This window comes from Heterocephalus glaber, unplaced genomic scaffold (assembly GCF_053883595.1).
Source record: "Heterocephalus glaber isolate CG9 unplaced genomic scaffold, H.glaber_assembly_v1.0 deba00001428, whole genome shotgun sequence".
In the NCBI taxonomy this organism is placed as follows: Eukaryota; Metazoa; Chordata; class Mammalia; order Rodentia; family Bathyergidae; genus Heterocephalus; species Heterocephalus glaber.
Genome location: NW_028258293.1, coordinates 27,330,482 through 27,357,198, shown reverse-complemented (window position 1 = coordinate 27,357,198; position 26,717 = coordinate 27,330,482). Strand labels below are relative to the sequence as shown.

Sequence of the window (26,717 nt, the reverse complement as noted above, 5' to 3'; positions counted from 1 at the left end):
CTTTGCACTCCTGTCCTGGCTCCAGTCATGGTCACCAGTATGAGTCCTCAAAGGCAGGAAGAAGCCTCCTGGGCCACTCTAAGCTCCGTCCTTGGCATGGCCCAGAGTGGATGCTCAGACACTGCTGAATACCAGAGCCTGGAGTCAGGCAGAGGAGTTTCCCCCAGTGAGGTGATTTGCCTGCACCTGAGGCCTTTAAATTCTTTCCCAGGTACCTTGGATTTGGAGCGATTGTTAAGGATTGGCAGGTTTGTGGGTCACCACCTGCCTGGAACCCCTTGCAAGCAGAGAATGTGGGTGCTCAGTGTCTGAGGGTATTTTGCCATGTTAAAACCATGGGGAATCTAAGCACTCGGGAGGCCGAGACAGAAGGATTGCTATGAGTTTGAGGCCAGCCTGGGTTACACAGTGAGTTCAAGGCCAGCCTGAACTACAGAGTGAGACCCTGTCTTTAAAAAGAAAAGAAAAAGAAAAAGAATGACGGGAGAGTAAACTCAAACAAGCAACAATGCTCTGCTCCTGAGGGCCAGTGACTTTGCCATGCAGACTCCTGTGTACAGACCAGTTCAGGGCAGTGGGAACCTCTCCATAGGGTCTCACGGGTGCCTTGTGTCCTAGGAGACTGTCTACACCTACCTGCTGGATGGGGAGTCCCGGCTGGTGTGTGAGGACCCTGACCACGAGCTGCCGCAGGAGGGCAAAGTCCGGTAAGCCGTTTCCTCCACCCCCATTGCCCAATAGCACGGCCAGGATTCTCAGGGCTGGGACACCTTCCGGGGTCACCTGGTCTGAACTTCCTCTTCCAATCTTGACCCTGTCATCTCTGCCAGAGTACTTCCTTGGCCAGTTTCCTGACCTCAGCCTAAAAGGGGAGAAGCGATGTCTCTTCTTGTACTGGGGAAATGGATGGGAACAGAGAAAGTGCCAACTCTTAGGTTTTCTCCTCAATTTCTGTGGCTGAGTGGAGTCTGAGAAAGCCTGGGCTATGGCATCTACTGTCAAATCCCAGCACGGTATGACAACCCTCTGTGAGGCTGGGCTTGGGGCCACAGAATGCAGGGCCTGCAGGAGTGCATGGTGCCCACCCTCTGAGTCTGAGGGCAGGGAGATCAGAGGCAGCATCTGCAGACCTGCTGCCTGCGTTTAAATCCCAGCTCCCTGTTTACTAGCTGTGTAAATCTGGACAAATTACAGAACCTCTCTGTGCCCCATTTTCCTTGTTTATGAGATGGTGGTAATAGTGCTTGTAGGGTTTTACAGAGGATTAATGGCACTTAATATATATAAAGTATCTAAAATAGCCTGATCCCTGTAATCCCAGCTACACAGGAAGTTGAGGCAGAAGGATCCCAAGTTTGAGGCCAGCCTGGGCAATTTAGCAAGACCCTATCTGAAAATAAAAATAAAAAAGGCCAAGGGCATAGCTCAATGGTTAGAGTGCTTGCCTAGCATGTATGAGGCCTTGGGCTCAAATTCCCAGTACTAGGAATAAAAAGAAAACAAACAAAATCCAGCCAGACCCATAAAGAGCATTCATTATCTATTTGGAATTATCATATGATGGTGTATCAGAGCGGGAGACTCTAGATCAGGGGCCCAGAGCCCTGTGGTCCCTCGGTACCTCTGAGCCCACTGAATTCACCCTCCTATTTTCCAGATGGGCCAATGTTGTGAGACGTTCAAGGCCACATACCAAGTGGGACGCAGAGCCAAGCCTGGTGACCTGGGATGTGGGTCTCCTGGCTCCTGGCTGTTCGGGGGACAGTAAAAAGTGGGACTTCTTGATGAGAAAGCATGGAAGGGCAAGAGAGGTAGAGAGGAGGCTGGCTCTGGGAACCTGCCATTGTTTTTCAAGAATGGAACAAAGGGCCATAATGGGGTCCAGGAGCTGGTCCCAAGTGGGTTGGCAGCTAAGGGGAAAGCAGGACGTTCCCAGGAGACAGCTCTGTGTGGCCTAGGAGGAGAGGACATGGCTTTTCCAGGAATTCCTGAGGCTGGCCAGCCACTCACCATTTACAGAAGCCATGGAAATAATTCTGCCTGGAGATGCTGGTCTTGAGGTCCTGAGTCTGCCACTCCTGGCACCTGGAACCCTTATTCTGGGAGGGCGGTCTCTCCTTGGCCCTTCCCATGGAAGCAGCTGGTTCCTTTCCAACAGCTCAGAGCCTTCCCACCTCCTTTCCTGCCTGAGTTGGGGGCGGACTCCATGTGGGCCATACTCTTTCTGTCAGCTTCTGGTACCTTCTCCCTTCAAGGACTGCAGGAACAAAGCCAGACTCTCCCTTCTGGCCTCTGAGTTCCACCTATAGGACAACGTGATAGGGCTAGAAGGCCTTTAGAATCTTAAGGAAGAAAATGCTGTAATATCCCCTTTTCTCCTCGGAGCCAGTGCCTCTAATCTGAATTTTAAAGAGCTTTATTACCAGCTCAACTCTGCCGGGAAGGCCTTGCTGGGAGGGATGCAGAGAGTGAGGTCAGGAGGCAAGAGGGAGCATCCTTGCTCTGTCTGTCTGGCCTGCCGGTGCCCCTCAGGCTGTCTGCTGCCCTGGAGTGGGGGTCACCTGCAACGCAGGTATCTTTGAGGGGATTCAGGTCCTCTCTATCTGCAGTCCATTCTGCATCCTCCCTACAACCCCTTCAGACCCAGTGATGCCTCTGAACAAAGGAAAAAAGGCCATCAAAAGCGAATGTACAAATGCAATTAGCCCTAAGCTCAGGTGGGATGGGAGCTAAGTGCCTGCTGGGTACAGGAGTCAGAGGTTCTAGGAGGCTGGGGCAGGCCAGTGAGGAAGCAAGGGAAAAGAGGGGTCAGGACAGGGGCCTGCAGGACTGAGGGTGAAGGTTCTGGCCCAGTACTCTCTCTGAAATCTCTGTCCACCTTGTGTGGGGCAACTGGGGTCTGGTGAGCTTGCTTCCACCATGAAGACAGCAAGGCCCCAGAGCTGGCTGGACCCTGCTCTTGGGCACTCCCAGGATAGGGTTTGAGACCTAGGTGTGTGGAAGAGGGAAGAGCACTGGAATGGGAGCCAGACGGGCTTGCATTCTAGCCCAGCCCCTACCTGCCACCCTAAGTGCCTATGGGCTTAACGAGATCATGGGTACCCGGTCTTAGCACAGGGCCTACCACAATAGCTGCTAGTGATTGCTAGTTGCCCTCCTCTTCCAAGTCCAACCAGTAATACTGGGAAACTTACTTTCCTTCTGGACTCAGTCATTTTTCTGTGAAATGGATTGGGCTGATCAGGTTTCTTCTGGTGTAATCCTGTGGCTCTGGTCTTGTCAGGGAGTGGAGGCACCTGCCAGTAGGCTGAGGAGTGGGTAGGGGAAGAGGGATTCTTCAGGAAACCCTGGACCACTGGTAGGGCTGGCAACAGCAGCAGACGTGACGTGGAAGCTGGATCATAAAGTCAGATAAAGCCCAAAGGAAGGGGCAGAGAATAGGCTGAGGGTGGTATTGGGAAGGGGCAGGTGGAGATGGGTCTAGGTGGGGATGAAGGCCCCCCTTGAGCTCCCAGCCCCACCTGCCCTGTTGCCTACTGCTCTGCAGGCTCTCCCATGCCTGCTTTATCCCCCGTGCAGTTCTGCTCTTCTGCCTTCTGGAGGTGCTCCTGCTGTTTGCTCCCCCTAGAATCTTCCCTAGCCTCACCTCAACCTCAGCCAATCTCACTGCCCTCATCCTTCATGGGCCAGCCAGAGGCCACTTCCAAAAGCCTGCTCCACAGTTCCCTGGCACCGAGGGAGAGCCAGTCTTGAGGAAGGGTGTCTGGCCACCGTGGGCTCCCCGGGGGTGGGTCTGTCCAAGAAGAGTCCTGGACTTTGGGAGTCAGGAATCAGGGATCACAGGACGATCCCATGCTTAACTCTCTATGTCTTGCTCCACCCTTCTGTGAAATGATAAGTTTGGATATCCTGATGTCAAAGGCTGGTTCTGAATTCTAGGGGCTACAAGGGGGTCGTGGGGCTAAAGAGGAGAGAAATTTGGAAGGCTTCACCTCTTCTTCTTGGTGTCCCTACTCTACCTGATCGCCTAGCCTATTTCAGTCCCCAACCTGCTGTTTCCTCTTCTTATTTCATCTCATGCCATCCAAAGCCTCTGATTCCCCACTCTGAGCACAAGAAGGTACCCTGGGGAACTGCTCTACCAGCCAGGCTGAGTGTCTGCCTCCCCTACCATCTGGGGTCCCAGTGCCCAGCCTTCAGGAGTTTCTTCCCCAGGCCTGATCTGATCTCCCCTCTCCACAGAATCTATCTGACACTGCGGCTTGTCTTGGACACTGTGTATTGTCTGTGGATTCTCATATTCTAGGGGAAGAGAAGGGGAATAAAAAGGCCAATTCCTGGTCTGGATCACAGTTTGTCTTCAAGAGAGAGATGAAAGGTCGGAGAGAGGTTGATGCTCAGTGAGGCTCGGGAGGGGGAGTAGGAGGCCGGGTGATTAGTGAGAGACTACAGGTGGGGGGGTCCGTGGGGAAGGGAGGATCAGCAAGGAGGATGGTGTCAGTGATGAGATGGAGCTCAGTGGGGTACAGGGCTCACTGTAGGGCTTGGACATGCAGGCTGGGGCTCAGTGGGGCGTGGAGCTCAGTGAAGGGACTGCTAGAGGTTAAGGGGCTGATAGGAGAAGGGGCCTCATCGGAGACGAGGACCAGAGAAAGACCCAGGGCTTTGTCGTGGTGGGGGACCTGGGCACTCAGCTCTTTCCAGGCTGTTGATCTTACCAACAGTGTGCCTTCCCCTCGATTCTTTTGCCATTAAACAAATAGTTGTTAAAGGGACGGAACTGTCATAAAAATCCACACCCATTCCTCCTCTACTCTGTGCCCATCTGTCTTTATCTACAGTAGGGCAGTCCATGACCACCTTGGCACCCAGAGCTGAGTTATTGGCCTTCAGCCTGGACAGCTGGCCCTAGGGTGTGGGTCGTCCCCTACTCAGCCCCCAGCATTAGCCTAGAAGGTGGGGCAGGGGGTGGGGAAGGAGCAAGGGAGGGAGGAGCTGGGGAAGAGGTAGGGAGGGGCTCTGAACAAAGGGCAGGCCATGGGGGACTCTGATCACTAGGCAATCCCCTCCCTCATGGTGGGAGATCCTGTCTCTGTGCCCTGCCCCTTGTAGTCTGTGGGAATCTGTGACTTTCAGGAGGTTGGCTGTTCTGGGAAGGGTGCAGCTGAGGAAAGGGGGTCATGGCCGGGAATTTAGCTCAGTGGTGCCTCCACATGCCTCACAAGCATAAGGACCCGAGTTCGATCCCCGGTACAAAAAAAACAAAAAGGAAAGAGGATCACACTGGGGATGGAGTGAGGTGACATGGCCTGGCACACCCCTGCCTGGCACTGTGGTCTGTGCAGGACAGGAGGAAGGTAGGCTGCAGGAGCCAAGGCCTTCAGAAAGTTGAGGATTTTTGGAAGGCCCAGTGCTTGAGGAGGACCTGGGCCCAGTGTGATCTGTCCCAGCCTGGCCTTTCCCTTCTTGTTCAGGGCCACAGGACAATGGGGCCTTCACCGTGACAGATTTCTGGTGTCAGATTCTCCCTCTCCAATGAGAATTTTACCCAGTAGCCTGCATGATGGTCTGAAATCAAACCTGGCTGTTACCTCCCCTAGTTCCAGTCCCTCCCAGGGCTCCCACTGTTCCTCAGGGCCCTGGCCTCTGCCCTCCTTGCTCTCTACTGTCCAGCACAGCAGCCTCCTGTGACTGGACCTTCTGACACACTTGATTCTTCTCATCTTTGAGCCTTTGCACACGCAGTTCCCTCTGCCTGCACATCCTTTCCTGTCTGTCCAGGTGATAGTCCTTCAGGACTGATCAGGAGGCCTCTGTTCCAGGAAGCCTTCTCTGACCCCGCTCCTCTGGGTGGGCTGGGGTCTGCTCTTCCTCCCTTTGCCAGAGCCCCTGTCTCCCGACTCCAGTGTGGGTCTGTGTATCCGTGCCCTCATGGTGCTGGGCTCTTCAAGGCCTGGGTCCCACCCCTCTTGGTCTCTGTCCTCAGTACTGAATCTGACCCAGAAGAGCCCTGTGGAATGAATGAAAGACTTTATGTAGAACGCTCTTGTGAGGGTTTTGTTTTGCTTTGTTTTGCTTCTTCCTCTTTTTTGGTACCAGGGTTCGAACTCAGGACCTTGTGCTTTCGAGGCAGGCATGGTGCCACTGAACTAAATCCCTGGCCCTGTTTTGGTTTGTTTTGTTTTGTGGAGACAAGAGTCTTACTACATGGTCCAGGCTGGTCTCCAACTCACAATTCTCCTGCCTCAGCCTCCTGAGTCCTGAGGTTACAGGCAGGTGCCACCATGCCCCTCTTCACATGAAGTTTTTAGTTTAGAAAATGTCTTCTCACTCACGTAGGGAGGATGGGTTTAAGAGAGCAGATGGAGGCTGGAAGCTGGTGGGGAAGGCCTGTGGCAAGGTTCAGGGGAGAGGTGTCTCTGTTTGATCAAGGTCAGGGCTTAGGGGTAGAGAGCAGTGGAAAAGGTGAGATATGTGGGAGGTGATTCACCAATGGGCTGGGGAGGTAAGGAAAAGGGGGGGGGAGCCAGGACAAGCTGCAGAGCACCCATGGGTGGTTATGCTGCTTTGGCAGGGGAAGGGAGTGGAGAGGATGGGTTCAGGCTAGGGTGCCTGTTGGGCACCTCAGGGACATGCGGGAGAGACCTTCGGGGAGCTGGAGCCTGGAGCTCCTGAATGAGAACTGGAGCTCATGAGCCCTGAGCACAGAGAAGCAAATTTTGTACAGAAGAGAAGAAAGACTGAAGACAGAGCCATTTATCTGGGTGCAGTGAGAGAGACACCAAGGCAGCCCAGGTTTAAGGGTAGGAGGGGAACAGTCAGGGGTCCCCAGGATGAAGCTGCTGGGCTTAGTGACCAGCAACACGGAAACCAGCGCCACCTTGTGGTTTCCAGGTAACAAGATATCCTGCTAACCAGCTAACCTGAGGCCAAGTGCCTGGGTGGGATTTGGATGAGGGTTGCCCCTGCCTCCATGAAGCCCCACCTTCATTAATTTAGTCATCAGGCTCATGTTGCTGTCCTGCCACCCTAGATCTCTGTTCCTTCCTGGGTTGGTTACAGGCACCCAGGACAGCCCAGAACTGGAGGGTGGCACTCTGGGAGCCTCAAAGGTGCAGGGTGTGAGGGTTAGAAGGTGGGAGACACTGCAGTTCTTGTGGATTCTGAACTGGTTGAAGGAGCCAGGAGGGAACAAGTCTGGTTCAGAGTGCTGTGTTACCTTGAACAAGATGCTTAACGCCTTTGGTCCTCAGTTTCTCCAGTGGTTGTGACCTCCTGATCTAATGACTTGCAGGCCACCCCTCCTTTCCTCATCTGACCTGTACTGATTCCTGTTAGTGACTCCAAATGCATATATCAGAGTGACAGTCCCTTAAGCTTCTCTCCTGTCCAGGTCAGACAGTTGCCATAAACACGATTAAGTGGAGGTGGCATGAGAGATGAGGAACCCAAGACAATTAATCATCAAGGAGTGACGTTTGGTGACAAATCAGCTGCTTAATCAGGCAAAAAGAGCCAGAGATCTGGTAAATGTGATAGGGCAAAGGGAAAGTCATTCTTCCCACAACCAACCTCTCTTGCCTCATTGCCCGCTCCTATGCCAGTCCCCTGCTCGAGGCTCACACCCTATAGGCCTTTGGGATGGTTCAAGCATAGTGGTTAAGCCTTACTCTGGTGCTGCCTGGTTGGGTCCAAAACCTGGTAATTATTGGCCATGTGACCTTGCACAGTCTACTCTTTACTCTTTCTGTACTTTAGTTTCTCCACTTGAAAATGGAAAGGATGACAATTTCTAGCCCATAGACTTGTTAGGAATACTGAGCCAATCTGTAGAAGTTGCTTAGACTGTACATGGGATAGAAGAAAAGCTCTGCGAATGTTAGGTGTATGGTGATTACCTCTGGAGTGTCTCTCTGTGCTTAGAACAATACTTGATCTGCAGTTGTTTTCTGAGGATGGCGGTGGGGAAGGTTCTACTTTCCCCATCCTTGTTCTCCATGGGAAGCTCACGAAGGTGAGACACCTGCCCAAGAACAAGTAACAGCACAGGTAGGAAGTTGGCCCTGGCAGCAGAACTCTGAGCCCTGCTATTGCTTTCTGTGGCCTCACTATTGCTTGGGACTCTGCACTGTGCTCCATGCCTCTCCCACATCTGCCAGCAGGAGGCCCCAGAGGCCAGACTGTGGCTTCTGCTCCTCTACCTGAGGGCCAGGAGCTGAACATGTTTTTGTCCACCACGGGGCAGGTCAATTTGTCCAGATCCTCACATGTGTAGGGTCCACCCCGCTGTGTGTTCCCAGACTGGTCTCCCTCCCCTTTGATCCAGGAACTGAGAGGTGGGACATGTCTTCTTTTCAGAGAAGCTGTGATCTCCCAGAAGCGGCTGAGCTGCAATGGGCTGGGCCCCTCAGACCTGCTGGGGAAGCCCTTGGCCCGGATGGTGGCTCCACTGGCTCCTGACACCCAAGGTAAGAGCTGAGAGCCAGGCAGGAGCAGGGAGGGTTGTGGATCTGCTCCCAGGCCATGTCTGTCTTCTACCCATCCTCATCTCTGTCTCCTTTCTCTTGCTCTGTATCTCCACCAATCCCTCCATCTAATTCCCTCTCTGTTGTGCCACTAATCTTTCTGAGCCTCAATTTCCTGATGGTAAAATGGGACAACAGTTCCTACCTTGAAGGAGTGTTTTGAGGAGCAAATAAGATGATGCATGTGAAGGGCCTGGCACCTACTAGGGCTTAGTGGCCAAGGGCTGTGGCTGCCATGTGCTTGTGCCTGTTGCCAGATAGGGCTGTAGTTGTTGTCTTGTTCTCTATCACTGTCCCCATTTTTCTTTCTCTTCCTCTCCATGCCCCCTGTCCGCCATGTCTCTTCTGTCTCGTGTCTCAGTCTCTCTAGGTCTCTGTCCTCTGTCTCGCTGTGGAAAGTGCACAAGACTGGGAGTCAGGAGACCTGACTTGCTGTGTGATCTTGGGCAAGTCACTTCCCCTTTCTAAATCTCAGTTTCCTGATCTGTAAAACAGGGGTTCTCAGCCTTACTTGCCTCCTTCCCTCCCAGGGTTGCTGGGAGGATCACAAGAAAGTTGTCGAGTGAGGGGGTTTCCTTCTATGTAGGGGTCATGGTTAGGGTTGTTTTTGTCACTGGCTCAGGATCCCTCTCTCTGTCTCACTGGGCCTCTGGGTCTCTCTGTGTCTTTGTCCTGGCCTTTGTTTGAGTCTTTGTCTCCCTCCCGGGGTCCCTGCTCAGTTGCCCTGAGCCTCAGTGGCCCTGCAGGACCACCTCATTGCCCTCTTCCCTTCAGTGCTGGTCATACCGCTGGTGGACAAGGAGGCAGGGGTGGTTGCCGCTGTCATCTTGGTAAGAGCCTGCTGGGGCAGTTGGGTTACACGGTGGGATGGGGGAGGGAGCCTGTCGTGTGTGAGTGTGTGTGTGTGTGTGTGTGTGAGTGTGTGATGACAGCAACAAACTGGGATGGAGTGAGGGGAGGTGCAGGTTGGAGAATTGGAGAAGAGTTTGGTCATTTCCCATCCCCTAGTACTGGGTCCCACCTTGAATGGGCAGGAGGAAGCTACCCAAGAATCAGCAGCTTTCTGAGGGATGCCCAAGCCCCATCTGGTCTCCCTGCCCTACAAAGCTGAGAAGCCCAGCCTTTGGCACATCCAGATTGTCATCTCCTCTTTGGGATCCTCCAGGTTGGGTTGGGGGCCGGGCCCGAAAAACACAAAATGAGGTGGGACTTGACTGAGTGACACTGAGTGGGGACCAGTAGAGACTGTGGGAAAGCCAGTTAGTGATTGATTTGGGGTGGCTGGAGCTGGAATGCTTGAGGAGAGGTGGCCCCCAGGGAGGCACTTCCTGAGAAGGAATGGGACCTAGCCAGATCCAGCTGAGGCTGGGCAGAAGCCAGTCAGTCAGCTAGGGGCCCCTGGAGTGTGCCATGGAGGGGGAAGGGAAGGGCCTCAGAGGGAAGTGGGGATGTGCTTCAGGGTCGAGCTGGCCCAGGAACCCAGCCAGGGCCCCCAGCGCCCTTTGCTGTCCCTTGTAGAGGTTCAGCTCTGTCACCTGGGTGGTGGGTGAGGGAGAGGGGTGGTGATAGAGCCTTTCCTGACAAGGTTCTGCAGCTTTTCCAGTCTCTGTGCCTTCGTGGAGATGGAGAATTCAACATGTTTGTTCTCTCCTAGGTAGGGAATGGTTACCCCAAGTCTCCGTTGATGGGGGGTCTGTTTCCACTGAAGTGGCTGCCGATGAATAAGCCGGTCTGGGTGTGTCTGGGGACTCCTCCTGTGCTCATTAAAATGCAATTAAAGGGTTCCAAGGTGCCTGACCTTTCAAAGGCTGCTGCAGGGGAGGGTAGCAGCTGCCAGGGGAGGAGAGGGGGCACTCAGCTGGCTCTCTGTGCCCCATCTCCCCAACTGAGGGAGCCCAGGCCCCTCCTTGGCTTCTCTGGCAAGCTCCTTCCCCACCCCCAGCTTCTATTCCTATTCCTGCAAGGAAGGGATCTGCAGTTGGCAGAGCACTCAGTGGGTGCCTCCCCTCTCCTTTGGGCATCTGTCCCAGAGCTGCAGGAGGGCCAGGCTGAGGGGAGAGGGTCTGGGGCTCTGGACTCCTGAGAAGCCCTTCCTCCTGTTGAGGTTGTGAGCACTGGGGCAGAGGGGAGGCAGCCCCAGCAAGAGGAAAACATTTGGAAGGTGGTTCATCTGTGGACAGCACAATGGTTCCCATGTCTGCTGGTCAGCGTGGCTCTTGGTGGGCCAGGAGTTTAAGCTTCAGCCTGCAGGGAGGAAAGGCGGGTTAAATCAGGGAGATGGTTAGATCAGGTCATTTAAATTTAACTCAGCCAGCAGAATCTTTCTCTGGGTTACCCCAGGCTGGGTGCTGGGGCAAACTGTTTCTGCCTTCTAGGACCTTTCAGTTTGAGGAAAGCCAAACACAGCCTGGGGCCACCACAGTCCAAGTGACATAAATGATGCCAACCTGTGCTCTGGTGGCAGAGGTTGGAGCAGCAAAGGGCTCCTCACAGTGGAGGGAACATTAGAGTGGGGCTTTAGGGCATGGTGGGAGGTTGACAGGCAGAAGGGAACAGCGCGAGCAAAGGCAGGGAGAGAGGGAGCAGTGTGTTGGGGACAAGTGTGATCTTGGTGAGGTGGAAGCGTGGGGTGCATGCTGTTGAGGAAGATGCTACCTGGGGTTTTGGCTGCCAGAAGTTTTCTGCCACCATCCCTTCACCTCCTCAGATACCAGGGCAATGATGAGGTCTCGAAGGGTGTTTGGATTATTCACCGTCTGCCACTCCCCCAAGCCTGCACCTTCCCACTCAAGTGGAAATGCACTTCCCTAGGGCACCCTTCTTCCAGAGTGACATCTGAGAGATGCTCTCTGGGCCACGAGATTGCACACCTTCCCAGAGGCAGCACCGGCAGCACCGGAGCTCCTAGCTATTGCCAGATTCTTCAGGCAGAGGGTGCAGAAGGGAGAGGGAGTGTCACAGGGCAGATCTTGTGGGAGTCATCAGTTCCTTCTTCAAGCCCCATTCTTTTCTCTGGATCTCTACTCTTGGAATTCATTAACCCATCCATCCATCTATCCACACAGCCATTAACTGAAGAACTATTTGAATACCCATTAAGTGTCAGGCACTTTGCGCCGGGTTCTGGGGACATAGAGAAGACTAAAACAGACCAGGTAGGCCTGCTCTCATAGGCCGTATGGTCTCGAGGGCATGACACAAGTAAGCAAAATAGGGATAGAATTTCAAATGATGGCAAGCGCTAGCAAGGAAAACAAGGAGCCCTGCGAGTATGTTGGGGCCTGAGGGAGCCACAGTCAGCTGAGTGCTCTCTGAGGAGGATGCCATCCAGGTGCATGGCTGTGTAGCTGAGTTCTGGGCCTTTGCGGCTCACAGCTCAAGGCATCTTGATTGCAGAATCTTTGTGTAGAAACGTGGCTCTGTTCTTCAGTGCTGGAATAATAAGTCCCTTTGAGGAGTGGGCGTTCCTTGGTCGCTGGCATTGGATGCTTGATTTGGACCCACTCTTCCCCTCAGCTGTGCCTGCCACACCAGCTCCTTGCATGTGGATGGGTGTTTGTGCCATTAGCCATTTTGAACTTTGTGAGGTCGAGGGACTGGCAGCTAGGGTGGGCTTTTAACTTTCGCTAGAGCTCCAGTGCCCACTGCTGAGTATTCCCACTGGGCCCCAGACATCCACTCTGATTACCAAGAGCAGGTGCAAGCGTGGTGAACCACTGGCTATGTGTGAGCATACTGGAGTAACTGAGTGTGTCTGTGTATCAGGGGATCAGAATTGTGTGTGTGGATCTTGGATGCCAGAACTCAAATTTCTTGTGTACAGGTATGAATGTGCATGTGTGGATGATGTGCACACTGCAAGTGTGTGGATGTCTTTGTGCCTCTGACTGTGCCATGTTTGTGGGTATGTGTCTCTTAGAAAAGTGAGTATAAGTGGTTATGTAGGGAGTCCATGGTTCTTTGTAAGAGTACGTGGCAGCTCAGCAGTCTGGGCCAGGTTCTAGGGTAGGGGAACTCTGATTCCTTCCCTTCCCTCAGCCTTTTCAGTCTCCGAGCTCTGCACCTCCTCTTTCCCTGAAAAATAGGTCCAGGTGGAAGGAACAAGAAGGATGCCCTCCTCCGTGTACTAACAATAAAATGCCAACATATTTATGTAAACCATATGTAAATGAACCCTGGCCTCAGTTTCTGTCAACTCCCTGTCCTGTAGGCATCACAGAGAAAGCTCATCTAGAGCTTAAGCCCAAGTCTCTTGCAGATTTTCCTTCCTCCAGTCTTGCTTCCCTAATTCACCCTCTACCCCATAGACTATGGGCCCCAGATGCTAATTCTGCCATGGCTCCCCAGTACTCTTAGGCTAAAGCCTACTTCCTTAACCTGGCACTCAAGGCCCTTCCCTCTGTGGCACTCTGGACTCCACCCCACCAACATCATCTCCCCACACACCTGTCACCTAGCGCCACCAGGATAGCCTCTTGCCTGCATGGTCCCCCTCTGGCTCTGCTTGTCCTGTCCATGCAGGGAGCCTCCTAGATGCTTCCCCCCTGGCTCCATGGCCCAGGCCATGTGTCCTCTCCCTCTTCCTCAGGTATGAGGTTTTGCACCTCCCCCCAGGCGCACCTCCCTTCCCATCCTCATCCTGCTCCCGCCATGCCCACCATGAGCTTCCTGGGAACCTGCTGGTCTCCTCCTCTCCATCTGCTCCTGGCAGGGGACCCAGAGCAGCAGGGGCTTCTGAGGCTGGGGGTGGGCAGGATACAGGAGGGGCCCCCGGTGCAGGCTCTGCAGGAGCCTTGCAGGTGGTGGGGAGCTTGAGGAGGTACGGAAGCTGGTGACACAGGTAGGAAGCCCTGCTGGCAGGGCCTGCTGGGGGGCCCTAGATTGCTACCCCTCCCTCTTCTCACTGTCCTCATCAAACACCCAGGCAGAGTAGAGGAAGAGACTTCACAGAGCATGAAAGCTGGCTGAGGGGAGCTCTCACCCTATTTGGGCCTTGGTTCATCTGCCAGGTAGAAACCGCCATCACACAGTGGTGAGAGTCACGTGTAAAGCAGAGCACTCCCTCCCTCCACCATCCACCCATGCACGCTCCCCATGGCCTGGCACATGTATCTTGTTGGGCTCTTTTCTTTACCCCAGACAGAGGGGCAGCTCAAACCCTAATTCAGAGCAGATGGAGCTGGGAGGCTGAGGCTAATGCACCAATTCTAAAATCATGGCCCGAAGGGTGTTCCCAGGGCTCCAAGGTCTGTCTCTCTGATACTTGCCCAGCAATCATCCCAGTGGTGGGATTGTGCTGACGCAAAGTGAAGGGCACAGGCAGAACGTTCCACTCCTTGGATCTGTCCGGGAGGCTTCTGTGGGAGGGGAGGTTCCTGGAGCTGTCTGCATGGTCAGAAGGATGGGCTTGTCCTCGAGGCCCACAGACTGCGGTGTGTGTGTTGGTGGGGTTCTGTGTGTGCTGGGCATGCAGAGGTCGAGCTGGCAGGGACAGACTGGGAGAGGTCACAGCTGGTTCCCTTCTCCCGTCCCTCCAGGTGCACTGTGGCCAGCTGAGTGACAGTGAGGGGCAGAGCCTGCAGGCAGTGGAGAAGCATGTGAGTGGGGTAGGGCCGTGGGAGATGGGGACTGCACAAGACTGTTACAGCTGCTGACGAGACGACCTGGCCAGGGAGCTGGGCAGACCTGCTTCCAGTTTCAGCTCCACAGTCTTTGAGCTGGGTGACCCTGAGCCAGTCACTTAACCTCTCTAAACTCCAGTTTCACACCAGAAGTGGGAGAATGACAGCACTGACCTACCTACGTAGCCAGTCAAATATTTGTGCATACTTAGGAAGGACTAATTACCTAACGATCTCGAGGCTCTTTTCTGCCTGAGATTTCAGGATTTTGTGTCCTAAGATCTCCCCACGGGTGCTAGAGACAGAAATCTGACCTGGGAAGAATCTAGGGCCGGGGTAGAGACAAATCCTTTAGTGTTCATGGGACAAGTACAAGTTCATGGGACAAGTTTATGTCCCAGGGACGTCTAGGGACAGCGGGAGCCCTCAGGAGGGTGGAGAGCCTCTCGCGCTGAGTTGTTTGGAACCAGGGCCCGACGAAGAGCACAGCAGGCAGAGGGAGCGGCTCAGCAAACGCTGGGAGGCCCAGGGCGGAGAGCTCCGTGAAGGGGTGGGGGTGGGGCGGTGGCGCCCTGACCACTCGGCCCGCCCCAGACCCTGGTGGCCCTGCGGAGGGTGCAGGCCCTGCAGCAGCGCGGGTCCGGCGCGGGCCCTGGAGCGATCCAGAAGCCCCCGGCTGAGGCGGCAGAAGACCAGAAGGGAGGGGAAGAGCACACAGACCAGGACCGCAAGATCTTGCAACTGTGCGGTGAGGACCCAGCCCCGGCAGGTCGTGAGGGCGGGGCCGGGTCAAACCTGTAGGGGAGGAACCTAGAGAGGGCGGGCCCGAGAACCGGGGCGGGGCCTGGGCGGGGCCTGGAGAGAAGGGAGGCAGGGAGGGGCCTCGCAGAAGTCCAGGACTGGGCGGCGCCTGAGGGACAGGCCACCTAGGCGAGCCAAGACCTTCTCTAACTCCACCCCACGCTTGCAGGGGAACTCTACGACCTGGATGCCACCTTGCTGCAGCTCAAAGTTCTCCAATACGTGAGTCCTCAGCCCCTCCAACCCACTTCTTCGCCCTGCCTTCCTCAGGGGTCAGCATCCCCTCGAGCACTCCCGCTCAGTTCGGAGAGCCAAGTCCCGCCCCTCCTTTCTCCTCCACTAACCTGAAGAAGCTCAGAGAGGCGAAAGGGTGGGGGTGCAAGTGACTCCAGGTCTTCGATCAGGATCTCTCTCTGTCTGGCCCCCTCTCAGCTGCAGCAGGAGACCCAGGCAACCCGCTCCTGCCTCCTGCTAGTGTCAGAGGACAATCTACAGCTTTCCTGCAAAGTGAGAGCCCAGGTCCTCCGTGGGGTGGGGCCAGGGGTAGGGCTGGGGACCCGGACGGACCATGTCTGCCTTTCCACTAATTAACCAGTCCCCACTTCTTGGTCCCTAAGGTCATCGGAGATAAAGTGCTGGGGGAAGAGATCAGCTTTCCTGTGAGTCCTGTACCTGTCCCCTGGACTGGAGTCGCAGGGACATTTAAGGCACATCAGGAACTCCTGGGACCTGCCCAGAGAGACCCGGTCCTCTAGAATCTCTTGGAATTTGGTGGGATTAATCTGGATCTTGGGATCTAATTAGAAATGTTACAAGGGATCACAGTACCTCATGATCAGGAGGAATCACTTATCTACAGGAAGGCTTACTTGGGACCAGCTCACTTTTGTTGGAGTATTTCTAGATATGAAGCTGTGAGAAGCTGTTGAGATTAATGAGAGTCCTCAAATTCTGCTTATCTCTCTCCTACTTAAGGAAGACCCTAGAGTCCTCTATAAATGATTCGGTCAGGACCCCCCTCCCCCATTCTCTATTGGCTCTATCCACTCTTTGGGCTGACTGAAGACTGTTGAAGTTTCCAGACTTTAGGAGTGGGGATGAATTCAGATTCCCCAATCTAGAGAAAGCTGAGCCTTGACTCAGCCTTTCCTCACTCCTCAGCTGACAATGGGACGCCTGGGCCAAGTGGTGGAAGACAAGAAGTCCATCCAGCTGAAGGACCTCACCTCTGTAAGCTGTGGTCAGGCTGAGGCTGGGGAGGGGGAAGGGAAAACCTCCCTCACAGACCCCAAAGCCAGGACAGGCTAGAAATGGGGGCACATACAGCCCGTTGTATAGCCCATTGCAGAGCATGGTGGAGATCTGGGGAGGGAAATGGTTCCCCTCTCCTTCCTCGCCCTGACCACTCTGCCCCTGCTTTCCCTTTCCAGGAGGATGTGCAACAGCTGCACAACATGCTGGGCTGTGAGCTGCAGACCATGCTCTGTGTCCCTGTCATCAGTCGAGCTACTGACCAGGTGGTGGCCTTGGCCTGTGCCTTCAACAAGCTTGGAGGAGACTTGTGAGTTTGGGGCAGGGGAGATGTGGATTGGGAGATGCAACTGAGAGGCAGGGCAGGGCTCCACCTGGGTATCAGTGTGGGAAGGGGACTGCACAGGGGCTACTGTCCCAGCTGTGGTGAGCTGAACAGTTTGTCAGTGCAAGGCTGTGGGATTACGAGGGCCATTAGAACCTGGCAGCAGCTGCTGGCTGAGACACAAGTAATCGCTGATGCTCTGTCACCCATTTTGGTTTATTTAAAGCTGTGTTGCTGTCCAATCTTGTTTCCCTTCCCTGGCATTGCTCCTCCCTGAGGCTGGAGGAGCACCGGGGGAAGAGCAGAAGGACACCCAGCTCTGGGCTGGGCAAGTGTCTAGTCTGAGGGAGGAGACCCAGCTTTGGTCTCAGTAAATCCCCTCTGGGTACCATGTTGTGCCTGTAGTTTCAGCTCCTGGAGTGCTGAGGCAGGAGGATTGTTTAGGCCCAGGAGTTCAAGATCAACATAGCAAGACCTGTTAAACCAAAACCAAAAACAAAGCAACAGCCTGAAGAGGAAACTACATTTTGGTCTGAGGAGTGGAGCCCTCCCTTCAGGGAACCCCCAGTCTGAGGGGGAAGGCAGGCAACAGGGCAGCCTTGGTTGCGGAGCATTTTGATTGGCTTCCTGGTGGCATGGAAGGAAGGAGAAATGGAAAGAGAGGTCTGTCTTGCTCTTCCTCTTCGGTGACCCCCCAGCCCCTCCTCCAGGTTCACAGGCCAAGATGAGCACGTGATCCAGCACTGCTTCCACTACACGGGCACCGTGCTCACCAGCACCCTGGCCTTCCAGAAGGAGCAGAAGCTCAAGTGTGAGTGCCAGGTGAGTTGTCTGCCTTGAGCCCCTCCCGGGACCCGCTCACCCTGCTCACCCAGCTCTTGCCCTAGAGGGCCATCCACCAGGGAGAGGTTCATGTCTTTCTGGGCCAATGGCAGCCAGGGAGGTGACCTAGTGACCTGGAGCCCTCCTACTGGGGAGGTTCATAGTTTCCACAGGCCCGGTGCCTTGGGCTGCAGTCACTGTATGTTATCGCCCTCTAGTGTTCAACATGGGAACTGCAGAAACATCTGGGCAGCTAGAGCTAAAGGTGAATGTTGTACTCAGCAGCCAAATGATGTTAGTCGCTGACCATTTCCAACCTGCCCAGAGAGTCCTAGGGGAGGATAGAGAACATCCTGGGATATTGAAGCTGGGGACTGGGTGGGGTGACCCCTAACCCAAACCCCCCGTGATCTCCAATCTCTTCCTTCTCAGGCTCTTCTCCAAGTGGCAAAGAACCTCTTCACTCACCTGGGTGAGTGCGCTGTCCTCCTCCACTCCCGGCTGTTGGGGGAGGAGATGGGAGGGGCCTCGGCCCTGCAGCCTGGTCTCACCTGTTTCTCCCTCCCCCAGATGATGTCTCTGTCCTGCTCCAAGAGATCATCACAGAGGCCAGAAACCTCAGCAATGCGGAGATGTGAGCAAAGCCACCCAGGAGACGGGGCGAGGGAGGCCCCGGCCTCGGTCCTCATGCCTTCCTTTCCTCTCTCCTCCCCTGCCTTCTTGTGGGGCCCCATCACCACCCTTCGACAGATCCTTTATTTGCTCTCCCTCTCCCTCACTAGACTGTAAGCACCACTGACATCAGGGGCAGGGCTGGCTTTGCTCCCAACTAACACAGTGCCTAGCACGCAGTAATTGCTCAGAAAAAAATTTTTTGAGTGAAAGAATGCCTGGAGTCAGTCAGCCCTGAGAGGCTCTTACTGCTGCACTCCTGTGGGAGTCAGAAATCTGGCTTCCCCCCAAGTGGGGTGGTGGGAGAGGGGTGTCAGAGCCCTGCAGACCAACCCCTTCTTTCCACAGCTGCTCAGTGTTCCTGCTGGATCAGAACGAGCTGGTGGCCAAGGTGTTCGATGGAGGTGTGGTGGATGATGAGGTGAGAGTGTGGAGGGAGCGTGTGTGTGTGTGTGTGTGTGTGTGTGTGTGTGTGTGTGGTCTGGGGCCCCACAGAGGGCACTGGGGAGCAGGTCCCCCCTGTGGCTGGTCGGTTCACTTCCTCTCTCCTCCATCCTTGCCTCTTCAGAGCTATGAGATCCGCATCCCAGCCGATCAGGGTATTGCAGGCCACGTGGCAACCACCGGCCAGATCCTGAACATTCCCGATGCATACGCCCACCCACTTTTCTACCGTGGTGTGGACGACAGCACCGGCTTCCGCACGCGCAACATCCTCTGCTTCCCCATCAAGAATGAGAACCAGGGTGCGGGCTCTTGGATGGGGGATGGGGCCTGAGTTGCTGTGTATGAGGGCGTTGGCAAGTCACAAATCTTCCTGATTCCCCAGTCCTGGAGCTGAAGGGATTAAGTTTCCTAGATGTGGGATGTTCCCTGAAGAAACTCTGGAGCTGGGGGTGGTGGTCTGTACCTGTAATCCCGGCACGCTGGGAGGCTGAGGCAGGAGGGTCACAAGTTTGAGCCCAGCCCGGGCAATTTAGGGACATCCTGTGTCAAAATAGAAAATAAAAAGGGCCTGAGATATAACGGAGTGAAGGTCTTGGGTTCATTCCCTATGAAATAAAGAGAAAGAAAGAAAGGAAGGAAGGAAGGAAGGAAGAGAAAGAAGGAAAGAGAGAGAGAAAGAAAGGAAAGAAAGAAAAGGAAGAAAGGAGAGAGAGAGAGAGAGAGAAACTCTGGGAGGCCAGGTCCCCCGGACCCCTCCACCAGTCAGTCATTCTCAGTCCCTCTCCCCAGAGGTCATTGGTGTGGCGGAGCTGGTGAACAAGATCAATGGGCCATGGTTCAGCAAGTTCGACGAGGACCTGGCCACTGCCTTCTCCATCTACTGTGGCATCAGCATCGCCCATGTAAGGAGAGGGACTGGGGTGTGCCAATGTGGGACCCCCCTCCCACCATTCTGCTACACCTACTGGATCTCCTTTCTTTGTCCTGTGCTCCATTCCCAGGGCTGGGACTCAGAGGCCTGGGGCTGCTGGCGCACGCTGGCCACCTCTGAACCTGGGTCAGCCATGTGTTCCCCTTGTCCGTCTGAAAATTGGGAGTAGTATTTCCTGCCCTGTCTACTCAGCCTTCCAGGACCACGAAAAACTCTGGTTGTCAAAAATCTCTCCCTCTTCCCTGGAAGCAGCCCTAACCCAAGCCTCTGAGCACCTTCTTTTGGGCAAATGTTGGATCTCATTATGCCAGCCTGTGGGCAGCTCTGGCCTGGAAATCCAACCCCTGACACTGTCTCCTCACCCTCTTTTCTTTTTTTTTTGGTACCGGGGATTGAACTCGGGTCCTTGCTCTTGTGTAGCAGGCGGCGAAACCACTGAGCTAAATCCCTGGCCCTCCACCGTCTTTTCTTGTCACGAGTCTCTGGATCTATCACCCAGGCCTGAGTCAGGCTCAAGAGAAATGCAAAGTGTTAAGAGGACTGAACTTGGGCTTGAAGCCAAAAGGCTCCAACTGGGGCCCCAGTGGATGAGGAAGGGGGCTTCTATTCCAGCCCTTTGTACCAGTTCCAGACATTTCGAGGATTCCACAGTGCTTTGCTCTAGCCCCACCTTTCCCTCTTTCTCTTCAGTCTCTCCTGTACAAAAAAGTGAATGAAGCCCAGTATCGCAGCCACCTAGCCAATGAGATGATGATGTACCACATGAAGGTGAGGTTTTGTGGAGCTTCTGTCCTTCTTGGGGCCCCAGGGCCACATGCTTCCCTACACTCCTTCCCCGCCTCCCAGAATCCTCAGTGGCCTAAGTGCAGCCGGAGCTTTCTGATTGCTCTCTCCTGGGGTGAGAAGGCAGACCTAGAACAACACCTCGCCTCCTGCCCCGACTTGTAGATCTCCTTTCCAGGTTGTTTCTCAGTTCAGCCCTAAGGCTGGAAGTAGCCACAGGACTCCACCCAGGGAAGAACCTGTGTCAGCCATGTGTTCCCCTGTCCAGGGAATAATTCCCATCTTGGGAGTTACTGAAGGCTCGGAAGCCAGCCCAGGGCTTTCCTCCACTTCCTTGGGTATGGCCAGCAGTCTGAATTGCTGGTACCATCCCACTACTAGGCCCTGTGTCAGAAGAGCTGTCCTATGCCATGTTCAGAGTATGTGATAATCATTGTTCATATGGACGTTTCCTCTCATCTGTGTCTAAACTGAAGAGTCTCAGACTCTGTGAATAGGTTCAAAATTGCAGTAGGAAAGACTGAGGTTAGACATGGGGAGGAATCCCAAGAGAAGGAATGCTAGAGTTAGTGTCTGTGAAAGGCCACCATGGTTGGGAGGTCACAGGGGTGCTCCCTTATCTTTGTTGAAGGTAGGTTGGGAGGCACAGTACGTTGGGTGCAGGGCTGTGAGGGGAGGGTGGTGATCTGCCCAGTGACAATCCATGGAATGGGGCCCTGACTGCGGGGCATTCTGGGTGGGGGACCTCCACAGCTGTTGTGGGAACTTGAGGGTGGAGAGATTGGATAGGAGAGCCCATCTTTAATGCCTTGGGTGGGCCCTTCTAGGTCTCTGATGATGAATACACCAAACTCCTCCATGATGGCATCCAGCCTGTGGCTGCCATTGACTCCAACTTTGCCAGTTTCACCTACACCCCTCGCTCTCTACCCGAGGATGACACTTCCATGGTGAGCTGCTTGACTGAAGAGGTGGAGGGCGTGCAGCCAGAGGTGAAAGTTAGATGTGCATGAGAACTTCCTGTAAGATGCAGTCGATACAGAAGGCTGTGGAGGCCGCAGAGCTGGAGTGGGCATGTGCTCTGCCATCGCAGCGCCGTGGGGCTGCCCAGGGCTGGACTGGGCAAGAGCTGCTCCAGAACTGCTGATGCCCTGGGCATGTGGCCTTGGGAATTTTAGTCTCTGCCCTGTTTTTCTAAGTTTTTGTGTGTTTGGTTGCAGGAGTTCTCAGTTCTTAGATCCTTTAGATGTCTTGGAATGCTTAATTCAACTATTTTATAGTTCAACTATTTTCTAAGACTCAAAAATTTTGAGTGTGGGGCTCCAAGAAGGGTGCAGGCAGGAGGCCATCTTGACCCGATGTCCCTCTGAGCCCTTCATCCCTTCCTCTCCAGGCCATCCTAAGCATGCTACAGGACATGAATTTCATCAACAACTACAAAATCGACTGCCCGACGTTGGCCCGGTGTGTGGCCTCAGCCGTCCCCTCGGCAGATACTCCCAGTATCAGTCTTGTCCTCCACTGTCGCATCCATTGCCCCCAACCTTCTGGGATCTCTCTGAGGATGACCAGGGGAGGTCTGGTCTTGTGGGGGTGGGAGGATTCACGAGTAAGAGGCAATTCTAAGACATTGGGATCCTGAATAAAGAAAGGCAGTAAACGGGGCAGGGAAGAGCCTGGAGGGCTTCCTGGGGGAGGAGAAGTTGAGGCCCCTCTGCTGGCTTCTGTTTCCCCCAGGTTCTGTTTGATGGTGAAGAAGGGCTATCGGGATCCTCCCTACCACAACTGGATGCACGCCTTTTCTGTCTCCCACTTCTGCTACCTGCTCTATAAGAACCTGGAGCTTGCCAACTACCTCGAGTGAGTGGCCCTGGCACCCCTACACCTGGCAGCAGCTGGGATCCCCCTCCCTGAGGCAGGAGGCAGCTTCTGTGTGGCAGGCCCTTTACCTGCATCACTCATCGGGTGCTCCTGCCAGCCCAGGGAGGAAGGGGCGGTAGGCCCACTTTCCAGGGGACTTGCTCACAGTCCCACAGCCAGTAATAATGGGCCTGTCCCCTGACCCCTGCTAGGTCTGTCACACTCCAAATCAGTGCCTCTTTCCAGGAAGGAGACCTGGCTGGCTGTCTGGGTGGCTGCTGGACATCCAGCCGTCCTTCCTCAGGGAGTCCCAGAGAGGGAGCTGCGGGTGACCCCTTTCTCCTGTCTGCCCCCCAATCAGGGACATCGAGATCTTTGCCTTGTTCGTTTCCTGCATGTGTCACGACCTGGATCACAGAGGCACAAACAACTCCTTCCAGGTGGCCTCGGTGAGAGCCTGCCCTCGTCATAGTGGGGACTGTCCCTCAGTGTCTGGGAGTCTCACCCCTCCCGGAATGAGAGGAGGTGGGGGCGGGTAAGCCCAGGAGATGGAAAGAGCAGGCCAGTGCTGAGCCTCGGTCATGGGGGCCACTGGACTTGGGTGGGGAGTGAGTGGAGTTTTCTGGGCTCTTACAGAAATCTGTGCTGGCTGCACTCTACAGCTCCGAGGGCTCCGTCATGGAGGTATGGCCATTCTGCCCAACGCCTGGCCCTCCTCACCCCCACGAGGCCAGTGACGTGCAAAGTTAGACTGTGGCCCAGTTCCTGTCCCCAAACCATGCTCTCTAGACAGCCAGCTGAAGCTGCAGCCATCCCGGAGGGTGCATATCCCCTCATTTTTCTGGAGGCCCCTGGAGGGTGCAGTTGCAGACAGGTTGAGGTGGGTGCAGGGGACATCTGGGCCCAGTTTTACAAAGGGAGCACTTGGGTCTGGCATGGTTCACTGTGCTATCTGGGGGCACCTCAGTGGGGCTCTCTTCCATCACACTCGGCTTTGCCTTAGATTGTGGGATCTGGGTGTGCCCTCCACACACAGGCTCCCTGGCCCAGGGGCACAGGTTTTGGTTCAAGGCGGGAGCCAAATTTCCAAGGTGACCTTACCCTCAGCTGCCTCCTACACACACCTCCAGAGGCTGCCCCTGCTTGACCAACCCCCCAACAGGCATATGGGGCTTGCTCTTTCCCAGGAGATCTAGTGGCAGCCCTGGTTGTGCTCTCTGTTCCCAGGGATGAGCCTGATCCTCCTCCTCCTAGTGACAGCCCTTCAGCATTGAGAGACAGGGGCTTGCCCTCACCCCGTCACTGCCTCTCTTTGTCAGCAAACAAATGTTTTCTGCATGAATTAGTGTCTAGGATTTCAAGGGATCATTTGAAAACTTTCCAACCTGCGAGGCCCTCCAAGATTATCTTACTGGGTCTTTCCATGTGGCAGCCGAGGAATCTGAGGCATGGAGTCAGCCAGGGACTGGCCTGGGTCGCACAGAGGGCGGAAAGAGAGCTCAGAGAGGGGTCTGGGACCCCTGGCTCCCCTTTCCACCTGCTCTGTTGAGCCCACAGCCTGGACCGGCAGGGCCTTTCTCTCCTCTCCCTGCAGAGACACCACTTTGCTCAGGCCATCGCCATCCTCAACACCCACGGCTGCAACATCTTCGATCACTTCTCCCGGAAGGTGATGGACTGGGGAAGGGGCTAAGGGAGCAGGGGCTGGGAGCTGGCTGGGACCTCAGAAGGAGCTGAGGTCCTCTGGGATGGGTGGGTGGGGTATGCTCACTGGCGGCCATGACACCCTTCCCGGTCTGCTCCAGGACTATCAGCGCATGCTGGATCTGATGAGGGACATCATCTTGGCCACAGACCTGGCCCACCACCTCCGCATCTTCAAGGACCTCCAGAAGATGGCTGAAGGTGCCTACCCTTCACCCCCAGCCTCCTGGCTGAGGAGGGAGGGTTGGTCAGGATGGGGATCTGCCTGGGGAGCATTCTCCAGGCTTCAGACTCTTCCCCTTCCAGCATCAGCCTTTCTTTGGTGGTGGCTCAGCCCCTCCAGGCAGACATTGGCCCCTGGACCCATGAGGAGTGCTCCACTCAGGAGCCTTGTCCCTACAGGGGCCAAGGAGGCTGGATCCCTCTCCTTGACCCCATCTTTCCCCCAACAGTGGGCTATGACCGAACCAACAAGCAGCACCATAGACTCCTCCTTTGTCTCCTAATGACCTCCTGTGACCTCTCTGACCAGACCAAGGGCTGGAAGACCACCAGAAAGATTGCTGTAAGTGTCCCCCACTTTGGGAAGGCACAGGCTGGATGCCTTGACCAGCTCTATGGGCCCCCCTGCAGTTTGAACATCCTCTCTATGCTGAGTTCTGGCTGGCTGTATTTTGGGGAAACAGAAACCTAGACTATTTCAAGGCGACTTAGAGAGGGGCACAGGCTTACCCAGAGTCATGTAGCAGTGCCTGTGTCAGGTGGGCCAGAACCAGCCACTCCATGTAGTCTAGGGCCATCTGGTGGCCAGACTGGAGCTAGTGAGGTCAGGCCCCAAATGAGACTGATTTATAGGACCTCTTTGCAGTCCTGGGAATGGGCTTGCATGGCCCACAGGATATGATGAGAATGTTGTTTTCCAGGAGCTGATCTACAAAGAATTCTTCTCCCAAGGAGACTTGGTATGTGTGCAATGACCTCAGGATTTCCAGGTTGGGGGAGGGCTCCTGGCCTGGGCTGGGGGGCTTGGGTTAGCCTAACTGGCAACTGATGGAGGAACAAGAGGGCAAGCTGATGACTTGCTGCCTTCAGGAGAAAGCCATGGGCAACAGGCCAATGGAGATGATGGACCGGGAGAAGGCCTACATCCCTGAGTTGCAGATCAGCTTCATGGAGCACATCGCAATGCCCATCTATAAGTGAGTGAGCTCGTGGGCGTGGTTGGGGACCATGACCTGGAAGGTGCGGCAGGGCAGGCCCAGCTGTGGCCATCAGAGTGAACATAGGTGCTGAGTTTGTACTTGCCCAGCTCCAGGTGAGCTACAGCTGTCTCCTGCTTTGTGCCTGGCTGGGTTCTTCACTTCATCCTTGGTGGCCCCCAGTAGAGAGAACCACCATGCTTTCCTGTGCCAGTCCCATAGCTCCAACTCTTGTGGAAGTTCTACCTGTGGTGCAGCCCTCCTCTTTCTTGCTGTCCACACTCCGATTTCTGACCTCTCACCTTGCCTGTGCACCCCCAGGCTGCTGCAAGACCTGTTTCCCAAGGCAGCAGAACTGTATGAGCGTGTGGCCTCCAACCGTGAGCACTGGACCAAGGTGTCCCACAAATTCACCATCCGCGGCCTCCCGAGCAACAACTCACTGGACTTCTTGGATGAGGAGTACGAGGTGCCTGAGCTGGGTGGCACCAGGGGCCCCATCAATGGCTGCTGCAGTCTTGATGCTGAGTGACCCCCTCCAGGAACCCTCCCTGCCCTTCTCTTCCCACAACCCTCCACCAGTCTGGCCCAACTCACTGGGAACCACAGCCGTGGGCTCTACACCAGGATGTCCCATGTGACCCTGGGCACATCCTGACCTTCCTGGGCCTCAGCTTTCCTATCTAGGGAATAGAAGCAAGACTTCCAGCTTGCCAAGACTTTGTTGTTTGTCCTCCAAGAGTCCAGGGGTGGCAGTGGGCCCTGCTCTGCACCTCTGACCACATCCTGGCAAGTCCTCCTCAAGCCACGCTTTCTCTGAGCAGTCAGAAGGGTTCTTTTTTTGTTCCCTTCCTGCCATACCAGATCTGTGCCCTTTCCCTGGGGTGCCCTGTCCCCTGGGGTGTCCAGGATCCTCACAGAAGGGGAAGGTGGGACATGTGCATGAGCAGAGGGTGGGAAACAGTCACTAGTTCTGCTGGAGGACTACAATAGCTATGGGGCAAAGGTGCCCCTGAAGACCACCCTATACTTCTGGGCTGGGATTGGGGCATGCGATGGCCCCGGAGGGGCAGCTCAGTGCTCGGGAGAGAGGGGGCTCAGGCAGAAGGCAGATGGGAATGGCAGGCAGGAAGGATCCCCATGCTAGGGGACAGACCTAGGTGTGTTGGCAATGTTTCCTCCTGGCTGTGTGACCCTGGGCAAGCTGTCTCTGCCACCCCAAAGCACAGAGAGCCCAATCCGAGTCCTTCAGTGTCCCCTGAGTGTACCCTGTGGCCTGAGCTCCTCTCCCATTCCTGCAGCCAGAGAGGGACCTGGCCTGGCCCTAGCAGGGCTTCTCTCCTCTTCAAGGCCATATCCACCTGTGCCCCGGGCCTCTTGGGTCAGCCCGGCCACCGGCTTCTCCTTCTGTGTTGTGTGTGTTGTGGGCAGGGAGGGGCCGCCTGCCTTACCTACTCTGAGTTGCCTTTAGAGAGATGAGTTTTTCTAGGACTCTGTGCACCTATTGTATGTGGTCCTGTGGGCTGACCGCTTTGTACATGAGAATAAATCTATTTCTTTCTACCAACCCTCCCTCACAGGGCTATTTGGAGACTTTGTGCATGGGACGGTTGGGAAGCAGAACTGGGAGAGGCAAGCACCCTTAGAACTCCTTGGCTAGCAGAAGTCCCACCCTGGTGGAGTTGTAAGCCTATTGGGATATACTGTGGGCCACTCTGGTGGGGGCTAGAGGTGGGGGCGAGAGGTGGGTGGCAGATGGGGAGGCCTGGGAATAGT

At 55.1% G+C, this 26,717-nt stretch overlaps 1 protein-coding gene across 10 annotated transcripts in view; it reads left to right on the top strand.

Annotated features, from left to right (window-relative positions):
* Nucleotides 1-26,508, top strand: part of Pde2a (phosphodiesterase 2A) — a 92,002-nt gene extending 65,494 nt beyond the window's left edge. For 5 of the 10 annotated variants that reach the window (XM_004863295.4, XM_021243220.2, XM_021243218.2 and 2 more), the window contains 28 exons: nucleotides 619-707; nucleotides 8,359-8,468; nucleotides 9,300-9,355; nucleotides 14,063-14,122; nucleotides 14,741-14,894; nucleotides 15,117-15,169; nucleotides 15,380-15,454; nucleotides 15,565-15,606; nucleotides 16,109-16,177; nucleotides 16,378-16,508; nucleotides 17,234-17,345; nucleotides 17,778-17,817; nucleotides 17,916-17,979; nucleotides 18,366-18,438; nucleotides 18,586-18,763; nucleotides 19,254-19,366; nucleotides 20,086-20,163; nucleotides 21,006-21,128; nucleotides 21,572-21,642; nucleotides 21,916-22,038; nucleotides 22,400-22,487; nucleotides 22,675-22,722; nucleotides 23,633-23,707; nucleotides 23,844-23,943; nucleotides 24,195-24,307; nucleotides 24,666-24,704; nucleotides 24,835-24,941; nucleotides 25,263-26,508. In XM_004863295.4, the coding sequence (XP_004863352.2) occupies nucleotides 619-707; nucleotides 8,359-8,468; nucleotides 9,300-9,355; nucleotides 14,063-14,122; nucleotides 14,741-14,894; nucleotides 15,117-15,169; nucleotides 15,380-15,454; nucleotides 15,565-15,606; nucleotides 16,109-16,177; nucleotides 16,378-16,508; nucleotides 17,234-17,345; nucleotides 17,778-17,817; nucleotides 17,916-17,979; nucleotides 18,366-18,438; nucleotides 18,586-18,763; nucleotides 19,254-19,366; nucleotides 20,086-20,163; nucleotides 21,006-21,128; nucleotides 21,572-21,642; nucleotides 21,916-22,038; nucleotides 22,400-22,487; nucleotides 22,675-22,722; nucleotides 23,633-23,707; nucleotides 23,844-23,943; nucleotides 24,195-24,307; nucleotides 24,666-24,704; nucleotides 24,835-24,941; nucleotides 25,263-25,473 (2,595 nt within the window). In that variant the 3' untranslated portion in view covers nucleotides 25,474-26,508. Of the gene's footprint in view, nucleotides 1-618; nucleotides 708-8,358; nucleotides 8,469-9,299; nucleotides 9,356-14,062; nucleotides 14,123-14,740; nucleotides 14,895-15,116; nucleotides 15,170-15,379; nucleotides 15,455-15,564; nucleotides 15,607-16,108; nucleotides 16,178-16,377; nucleotides 16,509-17,221; nucleotides 17,346-17,777; nucleotides 17,818-17,915; nucleotides 17,980-18,365; nucleotides 18,439-18,585; nucleotides 18,764-19,253; nucleotides 19,367-20,085; nucleotides 20,164-21,005; nucleotides 21,129-21,571; nucleotides 21,643-21,915; nucleotides 22,039-22,399; nucleotides 22,488-22,674; nucleotides 22,723-23,632; nucleotides 23,708-23,843; nucleotides 23,944-24,194; nucleotides 24,308-24,665; nucleotides 24,705-24,834; nucleotides 24,942-25,262 lie in introns of all 10 variants that reach the window. The other 5 variants (XM_087211884.1, XM_087211886.1, XM_087211883.1 and 2 more) reach the window with 1 other exon arrangement.
* The last annotated feature ends 209 nt before the right edge of the window (nucleotides 26,509-26,717 follow it).